Here is a 14,240-nt window from a genome sequence, read left to right on the forward strand (position 1 = left end):
ACTGCAGCCAATGCTACTAGCGCCTGTTTGGATACCCTAACTCTGAAGTGCCTCTAGTGTTTTTGCACTAGGTCACTTTATAACCATTGCAGCCAATGCTACTTGCGCCTGTTTGTATGTCCAAGGATGTAACAAATACTGTAGCACGGGGGACACGTGGTGCAAAGGGCCCCATTTGGCCATTTGATGAAGCTGATTTTAGACACAATGCAGTATTCAGGCATGTGCTACAGGCCAATTGGCAGCAAAATGGAAGAGGAATCTGAAATGGTTGGCAGAAGGGAAGTGCAAAAACCTGTCACAACATTGTTTTTGGTACAACATAGTAGAGGTTGGTACATATCAGAAAAGTGTAACCCAGAACTCTTATCAGAAGGTTCTGGCAATTGTTTGTGAAATTTTTTAAAGCTTCTTGCCCCTCAAAATAGGATAAAAACCATTCAAATTTAATAGCCCCTGTTTTGTTTAATTGTTTGTCACTTGATGGTTTGGTTAGCACACTACAAAAACGGTGAATGGGCACATGATGATCATGGCTAAGTCTATCAGATTATGTTTTCCAGTTTGTTTTTGTCTTATTGACTAGTCTAGTGGGTTCTTATTGGAATTTATCCTTATTATCAAGCATGCAAACTGATGTTGATTTTCTAAATCACAATTGTGAATGCAGGCCAGAAGAAACTGATGTGCCTAGGTTTTCGCCTCGCCAGGCAGTTGTGCTGATATGTGCGACAAATCGACCTGATGAGTTGCATGCTAGTCTAAAGCGTCCTGGGCGTATTGATCGTGAGATACACATGGGTCTTCCGAGAGAGAGAGACCGCATTAAAATTTTTGGTGTTCACAGTGCAGGCAGACGCCTTGGGAAAGATGTTGACTTTTCAAAGGTAAGTTGTGAGCCTTTTTTTCTAAAGGATTGACTCCTTCTAAATAGCAAACATTGAGATTGGTGATCCATAATGTTACATGTACCTTTGTTCTCTCTCAAGATATATACATAGCCAGGATCACTTCAGTTTCCCTACATTTAAACTGAGTAATCCTTTTTGCATGTGAAGTTAGCATTGGTACTTTTTTTGCATGTTGGTGTGTATAGTACAGGAAGTCAATGCCTAACCTAATATGGGGTGTCTTTTCAGCTTGTTTTCAGGACTGTTGGTTATTCAGGAGCAGACATAAGAAATTTGATCAATGAAGCAGGCATTATGGCTGTATGTATGTCTATCCAGGATTTCAAATAGTTTGAAGTGACCAGATGGAATTTTATGAGACTTTCGTGACTGGCAGTAAAGTTTGACATCAGATTTTTTTGATCTTCTCATTTGCTTATGTCCATTGACTCTTGGTAGGTGAGGCGAGGAAGGGATGTAATTTGCCAGCAGGACTTTGTTGATGTTCTGGACAAACAATTGTATGAGGGCTTGGGGATGTCCATGACTGAAGAGGAACGAAAGAGAGCTGAGGATAAGGTGAGAAGCTGGCTTTTGCCCCTTGAACTCTAGAAAACTAAAATGCACATTTGAAAATTTCATTCTATAAACTGGGCACTTAAACAATCTGTTTGGCTTGTGATTGTGGGTGATATACGCAGTCTTGCCCTAACTATGAGAGAGAACAAGTTCCAAAAATCACCTGTGTCTGTTTGACTCTGGGGTCTCTGCGCAGCAACCTATGGTATACCATTACGGGGTTTAAATTGTGCTGTAGAGACTGGAATTAGGGTGAGTTGGAATTTGTGATAGTAAAGGGCATAGACAAGAATTCCTTTGTCAAGGACAACTTAGAGGGTATTGGTATTCTGACAGCCTGAGCTGCTTTTTAAATTTGATCTTGGATGGACTACAACAACTTAGAACTTACTCATTAGAAAGGCATAGCCACAATATATTTACCCACTAGAACATATTGGCTCCTTCTGTTAGCCTTCAGCCCTCCATGAGAATCGCAGCATAAGTTGAAATGAAGTATGATTATGCACAACCTATAAGTAGATTAGTCAGCTCATGAGTGAGTTTGAGTGTGATTTAGTAGGCTGGGCACAAGAGGTTATGAATAGCATGTAGTGACTCTCTATGAATAGCTCTAGTAGATGAAGTTTGAGCCTAAAGATACTATTCAATCTTTCTTACTTTGTGTTACACACGTACATGATCAACTTTGATACATGCAATTCATGCTTTCGCAAGCTTATCTTGTGGGGACCATGTTCTATAAGCTCCCTTGGAAGTTTTATGGAGTAGCCAATGTGTTGTGGGCCTCGACATCATTGACACTAGTGAATTTCACTCATTTGTCCTCTATGCTACTTGAGCATGAAGCATCATTGAGATTATAGGGGAGGTTTCTATCTTGGCGTGGTGGCCATGATGAGGAATTTGCAGCTTTAGAGAGGGGTGACAAGAAGAAGAAGTTGAAGGCCTGGTGCTATCAATGTGGTTAGAATGGACATCTACAAAAGGACTATAAAGAGTGTTAGTAGTCATGTTTGTCATGCCTTGTCATCTCCTGCCTGTGAGCCTCAATCTAATTTAGACAAGGACTTTAGGAGCTTTGACCTCTCAGTCACTTGTTTTTACGGAGGAGGTAGCTCATTCTAGAGCACTTAGTTTATTGCATTTCAGAGTATTTTCTCCTCCAATTGAGGTTTTATGTGCATTTCCTGGGCAATTTGTGCATTTTCGAGGCTGTCCACACTTGTCGAACATTGTCCACCCTTTTAGGGATTTTTTTGAGCATCTCTGGCATTTTTACCAACGTTAAATGCTGGTCGGCCATATTTTGGCCCCAGATTTCAGGTCGGCCAATTTTGGGATATTTGGCTATTTTTAGCCATTCCTGCTTGTCAATTAGTTATCTCATTTAGTTTTCTTCTTCTATGGCAAGTGCACACTCCGACCACGTCATCTTCCTCTATCTTTGGTGTTGCAATCATCATTAGCCTGATCTAATGCCCTCACTAATGCTATGGGCTGCATTTTCCAGGATTTTTCTAAGCATTTTTGGCATTTTTACCAACATTAAATGCTGGTCGGCCATATTTTGGCCCTAGATTTCAGGTCGGCGAGTTTTCTGGATATTTGGCTATTTATAGCCATTCTCGTTTGGCAATCAATTATCTCTTTCAATTTTCTTCTTCTGTGGCAGGTGCTCACTCCGACTACGTCATCTTCCTCTTTGGTGTTGTTGTCATCATTAGCCTGATTTGGTGCCCTCACTGATGCTATGGGCTGCGTGCAAGGACTGATCAGTCCTCCTTTTGTATTCAACATTTGTTCCTTGTTTAGTGTAGGTTTCTTTTCTTCTTTTCTTGCATATTGTCTCCCTCTCTTCCTTTATGTTCGATTTTCTTCTTCCGTTGCACACACACACACACACACACACACACACATGGTATTATTGTCTAAGAGAGACACAATACTGATTTCTCGTGGAGGAGACCATCCTAGATTGCTAGTGGCCTTGCCACATCAATGTTTTGCTGAAAACATAGCTTTTTGCTCGTTTGCTTTTCTTGTGCCATATATCCGTTTTACTGCTCATTTCCCGTCCTGCTGGAGGCGACAAGCTTCCTTAGTTGGGTAACAATCTTCTATTGCAAACGTAGTGTTCCTTGGTTAGGCGACAACTCTCCTCAGCAAATGCACATAGTCCTTGTGTAGGCAATAGCCTGTTTCCCCCAAGTGGACCCTCTACATCGACTTTCTTGTGATCCTATAGTTGTTTCCTCTTGTTTCAGGGCTGTCTACCGCCCAAATGCAGATTTTTTGTGGGTGTCTTGTAGAATATCGAAGATGTCTTATCACCAGTTCTTTGTTGATTCAAAGGATGAGGTCTCTGTTTCTTTCTCTAGGAGACGGAGAGATTTTTGTGCTAGTTTACGCGACAGTCAGAGGTCACCAAGATCGTTTGTACGGGATCTCTATCCTCCCCATTCCCTCCATGTTTCACAGAAGGCCGGTTTTGCTGGCCTTCATATGCCATTCATGGCACCCTCAGTACAAGTGCGCGTACTCCCTTCTTTGATCAGAGAAGATTGTCTTGATGGTTCCAATTACTCGCTTTGGTCATGTAAGGTGGACTATATCCTTGATACCTTCGATCTTTTGGAGTTTATTACCCACCCTATGTCAGAAGTGGAGCAGCGGTGGAAGCATAAACATGTGCTGAAATAAACTGCTGAAACACAAGACAAAAAGAGAAAAGAAAAGAACACGATACAGATGAGAACTCAGATGTATGCACGGGAAATGGAATCCATATATCTGAACACGAGACAGTCGCATACAACAGTGAGTCACTGGCTATGTGGGCACTGGCACTGGCTCCTCTCTCCACAGAGTCTGCAGATGGTGAAGATGAAGTGACTGACTGAGGAGGAGCCATTGAGTATAAATAGGCTAAAAAAGTGGGGAGCAACAATGCTGGTCGGACAGCATTAATGCTGGCCGACTGGTGCATAAAATGTTCCACTGGCATAAAATGCCACACCAGAAAAATACCTAAAATACCTAATAAAAATGTCCAGCCCAGATCAAGCTCAGACTCACACATGAGCTGACAAATACTCTGCTAACACCCTCTCTCAGATCATGAGGGATCTGATACAAGACAATAGTACAATGAAAAGGGATCATAAACTATACAACAGAGAACCACCAAGTAGAACCATGGATACCCAAGCAGTGGGTGATCAAGCCACCACCAAGGTGCCTCGGAGAGAACCTGATGTCGATGTCGATCGTACCAAACATTTGAAAATAGAGAAGATCATAGCATGTCTCTGTGTCCATCACCAATGTCTCGCAGTAGCATACAAGACCATCCTGTCAAAAATGCCTCTGAACATAGGTGACCATGGAGTCCCCGCCTTTGGCCAGACCACCAAAGTGTCCCCTCATCTGAGCTCCAGACGAAAGCCTCCCGCTCTCTGTCAGATAACCAGCTTAGCATGAACCTGGATGTCAATCCCAGCTCCAGGATTTGATTCCGCCAGACAAAAGTCGATGCGTCAGGGACGTCCCTCTCTGGAACCTATGCACTTGTATAAAAGTATAGATGAGGCGCGGCTGCCCCATCTGAACACCCGCTCACACTCTCTCTCTGGCACAAGAGAGTCGTGAGGGATGACCTCATCACCACCACTAGAAAGCAGCCGAGGAAGGGGCCACCAAGCCCTTCCCGCGATCCAAAGAAGAGGATCCCTTCCGTGCCTTGGACTTCACCTTGGTCGGAGGATCGGAGTCGGAGTCTGATGAAGGAGAGGACTCATCGGTAGAGTCAGCATCCCGCTTCGTCTTCTGCTCCTTCTTCCTGGAAGCTGCTAACTTCTTGCAGGCCTTCCGCAAATGTCCCTTCTTGCCACAGTGGTAACACTGGGCCTTCGACTTCTTCTTCCCGTCACCCCTCTCTGAAGCTACATAAGCCTCACCTCCATAATGTGCCGGAAGCCGCCCCTGTAATCTCAAGGATGTCTCATGCAACTTATCATCAGGGGAAGTGCACGGAGGAGCCATATGGAGAGGAGAAGAAGAGAAGTAGAGAAGAGATGGAATTTAGAGAGGAAACACAGCCAAAACACAAGCACAGACTTCAGAAAATGAAAGTTCACATGCAATATAACCCAAAATCTGATCAATAGAAGACAAAATCTGCTGCAGAAAGTCAAAAAATCAGTCAAAAACTGCCAAAAACAGCAAAAACGGCCTGAAGTAACAGTCACCCAGCCACGAGAGATGCTGAATCAGCAAAACGCAGGCTGTAAACTGGAGAAAAACAGGTAGAAAACTGTCGCCAACAGCTGTAGATGAAAAACGCAGGCAGCAGAGGGTGTGTAGGCAGCAGAGGGTGCGGAGGCAGCAGGCGATTGCAAAACTGCAAAAAACGCAGGCTGAAAACAGCCCCAAAACAGGTCGCCTGGCTGTGACAGCAGTCGTCTGATCAGCAGGGGTACAAAACAGTCCTGAAATCAGCAAGAAAACACAGCAGAAACACAAATCCTGAAAAACTGATACCATGTCAGAAGTGGAGCAGCGGTGGAAGCATAAACATGTGCTGAAATAAACTGCTGAAACACAAGACAAAAAGAGAAAAGAAAAGAACACGATACAGATGAGAACTCAGATGTATGCACGGGAAATGGAATCCATATATCTGAACACGAGACAGTCGCATACAACAGTGAGTCACTGGCTGTGTGGGCACTGGCACTGGCTCCTCTCTCCACAGAGTCTGCAGATGGTGAAGATGAAGTGACTGACTGAGGAGGAGCCACTGAGTATAAATAGGCTAAAAAGTGGGGAGCAACAATGCTGGTCGGACAGCATTAATGCTGGCCGACTGGTGCATAAAATGTCCCATTGGCATAAAATGCCACACCAGAAAAATACCTAAAATACCTAATAAAAATGTCCAGCCCAGATCAAGCTCAGACTCACACATGAGCTGACAAATACTCTGCTAACACCCTAGTCCCTGACTAGTGGAGGATTCCACCATTGGGATGGATCATGCAGCTTTATGGAATTGGCTCAACTCTAAAGCTCGATCTTTCCTCTTTATGAGCTTACATGATTTTGTCCTAGTGCATGTGCGTAGGTTATGGAAAGCAATGGAAGTGTGGACAAAGCTTGCTTCTTTGTACCATTAGAAGACATTTGCTCACCGGATCACTCTCGAGAAGAAATTACGCATGCTCATTGTGAATGATTCTCCTTCCATTAAGGATCATATCAACAAGTTGGAGGACATGAGGGATGAGCTTGCATCCCTTGGCAGGATAATCTCTTCAGAGGATATGACTATGATTCTTTTGACTTAGCTCCCATCTCCCCGGTTTGATGTCTTCTAGACCAGTCTTCTTACATCGAGGACTCATGAGAAGCTTCTATGGGAGGAGCTTTCCCTACTTGTTTTGGAGCACAATAAGCGCCCCAAAGAGATAGCTAGTGGATCCACCTCCACCAAAGCTTTTGTTGCAAGCTTGGGAGGGGGGAAGAAGAAGAAAGGGAAGTCAAAGGCTAAAAGACCGTAGAGCTCTTCATGTTTTGACTCCAACTCAGAGAAGCCTAAATACCCATATTATGGGAAGGGGACACATCAAGAGAAGAAATGTTGGAAGAAGTACCCTCACTTTTGTCTGGGAGTGAAGGATGGAGCTAAAACGTCCAAGCCTTCTACCTCTACTCTAGCAGTTACACATGAGTCAATATTCCTTGATATTGTTGACTTGGAGAAGCCTTCTTTAGTGGTTGCCTCATCTTCTGAGAGGCCTTGGTTGGTTGATAGTGGGGCTTCTAGTCATATGACTTCACAAGGTGATTTGTTGCAATATCTATGCTCTTTTGAGGGTTTCGTGACTGTTAATGACATTATTTCGATGCCTATTTGTGGTGTTGGCATAGAAACAGGGAACGGCCGTTCTGGCCTGTAGGAACGGCCTAACGCGTTCCAAACTCTCCAAGGAGGTGAAACAGCCAGGGAACGTTCCCTGCCGTTCCTTGTTTGGAATGGTCGTTCCAGGCTTGTTTACTGAAAATTGACTTTTTTTCTTGTTTTTTTTTTCTTGCTTGGGTCATAGTCCTACCACATATTCACCCATCTCCATTGCCTAATGTGCACACACTAATCTCTCTCTCTCTCTCTCTCTCTCTCTCTCTCTCTCTCTCTCGCTCTCGGGTTGAAGATTCCAAGTGTCAAGACAACCCACAAGCTAATTAGGAGTCCATGCAAAGTTCTACCATTGCCCACACAGTTGGTGACTCACTGTTGTAGTGATGGTCTCATGTCTTGGTATATGGATTCCATTTCCCAGTTCTCTCCTTGTAGCGTTCTTATGTTCTCTCTTTTATGTTTTCTCGTGTTGTGCAGTCTATTACAGCAGTCTTCTATGCTTCCATCAATGTGAATTCTGCTAGTTATCTACCTATCTATTGTAGGGAAGTATTAGGATGATAACCCTGGTTTTCAAGGGCCACACTGTGACAAGAGTCAATCATTGGATGCTTACTAGTACATCCAATTGTCTCTTCAAACCCTCTGGTTAATCAAAGATAAATACATATTGTTTGCATATATTAAAAGCAGCATCAGCATGTTGCCAGGCGTGCACCTGGATGTACTTGTTCTCTATAGTTATAGTTTTAAACTGGATGAAGTGTACGTGTGGGTCATTTAACTAAGAAATCCTGTTATGTTGAGCTGAAAGTATTTCTGAAAGGGGTAATCTGTGTTTTGACAGGTCCATGTTAACATCAAAAGGCTCTTGGCAGTTCACGAGGCTGGACATGTTGTCCTTGCACACCTCTTTCCCAGTTATGATTGGCACGCTCTCACACATATACTGCCTGCAGGCAAAGTAAGCTAGATGGTGGTGTGGTTGCAAAGTTCAATTATCCAATTTAATACGTTCTCTGCTTGGAGCTTTTCTATGTAAGTGGTGCTATCTACCTTCTCATGCATAATATGGGTTTAACAGGAAACTGCCCTTTCACTGTTTTATCCCCGCGAAGAAGCACTTCAGAAGGGTTACACCACAGTGGGGTATCTTAGAATGCAAATGGTTGTTGCTCATGGTGGGCGCTGTGCAGAAAGAATTGTCTTTGGGAGTGATGTTACAGATGGTGGCATAGATGATTTGGCAAAAATCTCCAAGGTGAGAATCTGACTTGGAGGCATTCCTAGCTTGCTTTTGTGACTAAGATTGACCTCTATGGTGACACTGTTAAGTTTTAGCACTCAACTTGTCTCAGGATCAGAGATGGGTTTGAACTTTCCTGTGATGCTGCATGATGATTCAATTGCTAGTAAATTACATTTTAGCACTTAACTCCTTTAGGATGGGTTGTAATTAGTTGCATACTGAGGGAGAATTCAGATCCATGTTGCCATACATGGTGTGAAATCAACTGTGGTTGAGAAAGAAAACTTAGGTGCAATTATTTGAATATCACTTGCATGCATAGGAATGGTTGTTTTACCACAGTGAAGATCATGTAATGAACGAAGTAGTGTTTTAGATGCTTTAGCCTTTTTCTGAGTCACTCCTTACTCATTGAACCTAGAGGAGAGGAGCGCAAAGCTTCTCAATTCAATAGAAATAAAATGTCTGACTGTCTGGCAGTGTTCTGTGATTTTCTGGATGTACAAGCTGCAGCAGGCTTTGTAGGAAGCAGTGATACTTCGAATACTCGGGTACATGATTAGTGAAGCATCAGATCATAGGCATCTTGCATGTGTTATCTCGCAGCAATTGAGACAGCAAACTTTAATCTTACATGTAGCACAATGTGCTGCAATGACTTGAGGAAAAGCAGCTCTACTTGTTATTCTGTTTGTAAGATTGATACTCTAAGAGCTCCGCGTTTGGAGCCATCTATGCCCAACAGTTTTAACAGTCTCATACTCTCCCTTTGTACTTAAATCTCTATCAAGAAATCTGATATGCAAAATCAGGCTAGAGTCACAAAAATACAATATGTGTCATCATCTTTAGCAACTTATTTGTCCTACTGGAAGACTTTTCTACGGTAACCATTGGTGTTTGCAATTTGCTATTGCTGGCCTCACTGCTTCCAGATTCCCTCCAGTACAGAATGCCACTCGTCCATTCAGACTGGCTGGTGTGAGCTGGGATGTCCCTCAAATGTCAGGAGTCCACCAGTTGATTTCATAAAGTCAACCTATTGAAGCTGCAAAACTTCTTATAATTCTGCATAAGCAAACATGTCAGTTCTCTATCATTAAGTGGTAGTGATGGATGCAGCCCACAAGCGCCACATGAGAAGTGGATGTATCTTTAATGAAGATGGGCAATCGAACTGATGCAGAAAGCTTCAAGCTCTCAGCTTATAGGCTGATTCTACCCACCTAGGAATGTTAGCTACTTTTGTTGTATCTGAAAGACGCACTCACTTACCATATGGAGACTGTCGCTCACTCGCTTGACACATACAATCTTCAATTGGGTTCTCTTTGAAACTTCTAGTGTTACAAAATGGTATGTGTATGGAAGGCAGATATCACTTACAACTAGTCAATTGGACAAATTAATGATATTATAGGCACCTTGATCTAGAATTATGAAAGGCAGCTTGAGAGCTGTGAGCTTACCTGCTTTATCTCTTCCATTCCTACCAGGATCTTCCATATGTTACACCCTCCAACGAACACATATCACACTTGAAACTGTTTTTCTTCAAATTTAGACAGGAGATTATTCCCACGGCCTAGGATTATGGCTGAGGATCACGAGTTAGTGCACACTGTCTTTCATGGCCAAGGACTTTCTCCTACTGTCTGTAGCCTAGGTGACTTGTCCCTGCTCTTGATTTTCTGCCCCTATAGCCTGTTTTTCATCTCAGCTGCCTGCCCTTTTTCAGTTTACGCATTATTTTAATGCTGATGTCTACAGTTAATGCTTGTCTATCTGCGTTTTGATCTGCAGTTCTTGCGTTTCAGCATATAATGCTTGTACAGGCTGGGCGATAGTATTTTCAGCCTTTAGCCAGTGGTTTTTGAGAGTGCCCCCCTTTTTTTATCAGTTTTTGCAGTTGTTTTTTGATGAGCTCCTTTTGGCACTATGTGTGAAATTGTCCTCCATGCAGTCTGTGTGGCTGTACATTCTGTCTATCCTCTTGAAATGGCAGTTCTTGTAATTCTACTAATGACAAACTTCACAACCTTGGTTACTTAACCCGGAGTGCTGTTATGAGAGCATGGTTTGTGCAGACGTTGTTGAGCTTAGAGGCGAGAGGATCGAGACACGTAGTGCTTGCTAGGGGAGAGAGAGAGAGAGAGAGAGAGAGAGAGAGAGAGAGAGAGAGATGCTACGGAAAAAAAAAGACATGCTACGCACTATTCGGGCATGCTGATGATTGTCCATGAGAAATACCAGCCTGTTCTTGTTAAAAATGATGTGCGGGGCCGCTTTCTGGTAATTGAAGTCTTATTTGAAGGAGAGATTTTATGGTTGTTGGGCCTCTATGCTCCGAATGATCCCGCATCCCGACGGGATCTTTGGTCGACCTTGCAGGGCTCGATGTCACTTGGCCGAAGGGGTTTTTTGATGGGAGATTTCAATATGTGTGTTGACTCTTCTCAGTCCACTTCAGGGCATTCGGTAATGGATGCGCCGGAAAGCCGGGTGTGGAATTCATTTGCTCTGCGCGTACTTAAGCAAGATCTTTGGTGGTGCCTTCACCCTTCTTTTTCAGGGTTTACTTTTCATTCCGCACAATATGCAACTACTTGGTCGCGGTTGGACCGAATGTATATCATGCAGGGGGATGATTTTCTTCCCGAGATGCTGGAAATGAAGGTCTTGCAGCAATATGCATTCTCGGATCATTTCCCCCTCCAGCTTGAGATGCGTGCACAACCTATTGCACCTTTTATGCAGTTGCTGGATAGGCTCCCTTTACGTTTCAACTCCTCTTATTTGAAGCATCCAATTTTTTAGGGCTATATGCAGCAATTGATTGAGAGGTTCTTGGTGGACTTCGCCTCTGAGGGCTTGGCTTTCTTTGCACGGCTGCTCTCTAATGCGCAGTGGGTTGCTCGGCAGTATGGGATCCATCATGCCTCTCTTTGTCGGCGACGTCGACTTGCAGCAGAGGACTTACTGGCTTTGGTCCGTCCGTTGCTCGTGGATACCCCAGATGATGATTTTCTGCTGTCACTGGAGATGCGTTTGGCCAATCTTATTTAAGTGTTTCAGTTGAAATCTTATCAGCAGGCCAAGCTGCATAACTTGACTGACACATTGCAAGATAGTGCCTGTCAGTCTCATAAGTTCTTTCGACGTTCGTGCCTTGCATGCTTCTCCTGCTCGCGAAAATATGACTAGACTCCAGGATTCGGAAGGTCGCATGGTCACTGACCCGTAGACCATTGTTAATATGTGCAGAAATTATTTTATGGAACTTCTTGGTTCTTCTCCCTCACCTTCTAGCCAGGTTACGCATGCCCGCTCGGTCTTCTATCATCTGGTCCGCCAGCAGGTTCCACTTGATATGCAAGCTACTTTGGAGGCGGATATTTGCGAGGAGGAGGTTATGGATGTTTTGTTACACCTGCCTAAGGATAAAAGTCCTGGTTGGGATGGGCTCACTAATGAATTCTTTGAGAACTCGGCCACGCAGCTGGTGAAACCATTGGCGGTTATGTTTCAGCAGGTTTGGGAAACAGGGGTCATGCCTTCCTCATGGAAACAAGGCCTTATCAAACTAATTCCAAAGGTCCTTCGCCGTCAACGCTGCAACACTGGAGACCAATTCTTTGATGGGCTCGATGTATAAAATCTTCTCCAAAGTGCTGGCGAATCGGCTTCACAAGCACCTTCCAGCTATTGTGCATCCTCTCCAATATGGTTTCATTAAGGGCCGCAACATTCTGCATAATATTTTAAATGTGCAAATGGCTATTGACTATGCGCAGCACTCCAGTCAGGAAGTGGTATTGATTCAATTGGATTTGGAAAAGGCTTTTGACTATGTGGACTGGTCTTTCATTGCAGATCTCATGTCTGCTATGGGTTTTGGTATTCGGATGTCCCGATTGATCTACACCATTAGTGCTGTGGCTTCTTCAAGAGTTATGCTCAATGGTGGGGTTACAGAGCCATTTGTCCTTGCACGCTCGGTCAGGCAGGGTTGCCCTTTGAGTCCTCTCTTCTTTGCCCTGGCAACTCACCCGGTCCTTTCAATGTTATCCTCAATGGCGGCTTCTGCACAGCTGGCAGGATTGTCTCTTCCTTTGGGACATCACTTTATTAGCCAATCTTTGGCTGATGATACCTTTATGATTTTGCGGGCGGACAGGGACAATATTTAAAAGGCATTAGATGTTTGGACACTCTTTGGTCAGGCCTCTGGTCTTCGCATCAATGCCTCGAAATCAGCCATACTCAGTTGCACGGAGCCTGATTTACAGTCATTAGGCTGGCAGGGCCAGGTGGTTTCTCGTGGCTCCATTGTAAGGCATCTTGGATACCCATTGGGGATGGATGTACGGCCAAAGGAACTACTGGAGTGGGTTTCACAAAAACTGGCGGCGAAGTTTATGTATTGGAAGTCGCAAGCGTGGCCATTTCATGTCCGCCTCAAAGTGGCTCAGACAATTATGCTGCCAATGCTAACGTATTTCCTGCCATTGCTGCCATGGACGCCTACTACTTTGAAAGCTCTCACTCATCCCATTCGTTTCATGCCATGGAAGAAGGATTCACTGCAGACAGGAATTTCGTGGATTTCGTGGTCACATACATGTACCCCTAAACGCATGGGTGGTGGAGCTATTTTGGATGCAGAAACTCATATGCTGGCTCTTCGTTGGTCTCTTTTTCGTGCCATGTGTGTGGATCATCACCCGTGGACCATTATAGCCCGTTATTTTCTTGAGGACAGCGGGCTACGCCATGGTAATACACGACTTCGGGCCTCCTAGTGGCATGTCCTTAATGCTGACTCTGGATTCTCCAGTCCCTCATCCCCTCTGTTACTGCACTTGGTCGGCTCTTGGAAAGTAGTGCTCCAAAAGGCCCGTTGGCATCCAGTGGAGGACCGCTTGCAGACTAACTCCTTTCAGCTGGAATTGTTGGCAGTATCGAGATTACTTTCATGGGAAGACAAACATCAGCTTCGACCGAGATTTAACCGCATGGCCCGTTTAGGTGTGATTTCGATTGCGGATGCTACCCTTGCCACTCGCAATGTCCTCGCATCGTTTCGGACTGCTAGGAGACTTTTCAGGATCCTGCGCGGATATCGTGGTTTATGGGAACAGCTTTTGTCAGAGCTTCAGGATCGGCAACCCTTTCCTGCCCGTCATCCTTGGCAGGACTGGGACCTTGCAGGCCGGTTCAGTCTGGAAAAGGCCTCTATTAATCACGTGTATCATCTTCTCATGCAAGATCACCAATGGCTGGGTGTGAAAGCTAATACTGTTTGGGGACCGCGGAAATCGCAGGCATGGTGGAAGGCAACGGTCATGGAGGGCTGGCTGAATAGGGCACCTTTCAAATGCAAGGTCTTTCTTTGGCGGGCAATGATTGGTGGTCTTACTCTTGCCTCAGCCCTTTCCAAGCGTAGAATCTCGAATGGCAATTGTTTCTTCTGTACCACTACTGCGGAATCGGCCCGACATCGATTTCTTTCTTGCCCGCTCGCTAAGAATATCTGGTCACTCTTGTCGCAAATCTGGCACGCAGTGGTGGGGTCCTCGCTCACTCCTTTCGATTGGGTTTT

At 44.4% G+C, this 14,240-nt stretch overlaps 1 protein-coding gene across 3 annotated transcripts in view; it reads left to right on the forward strand.

The window, feature by feature from the left end:
- FTSH12 (FTSH protease 12) overlaps positions 1–14,240 on the forward strand; it is a 140,375-nt gene that overhangs the window by 54,467 nt on the left and 71,668 nt on the right. For all 3 annotated transcript variants that reach the window (XR_015694493.1, XR_015694494.1, XM_087698033.1), the window contains exons 10-14: positions 671–887; positions 1,140–1,211; positions 1,350–1,469; positions 8,237–8,353; positions 8,474–8,650. Coding sequence is in view for 1 of the 3 variants with exons in the window: in XM_087698033.1 (XP_087554159.1) it covers positions 671–887; positions 1,140–1,211; positions 1,350–1,469; positions 8,237–8,353; positions 8,474–8,650 (703 nt within the window). In the remaining 2 variants the exon portion in view is untranslated. The remainder of the gene's footprint in view (positions 1–670; positions 888–1,139; positions 1,212–1,349; positions 1,470–8,236; positions 8,354–8,473; positions 8,651–14,240) is intronic.

Source organism: Lygodium microphyllum, chromosome 17, assembly GCF_053477565.2.
Source record: "Lygodium microphyllum isolate KBCC chromosome 17, Lygodium_microphyllum_v1.1.10, whole genome shotgun sequence".
NCBI classification, from domain to species: domain Eukaryota; kingdom Viridiplantae; phylum Streptophyta; class Polypodiopsida; order Schizaeales; family Lygodiaceae; genus Lygodium; species Lygodium microphyllum.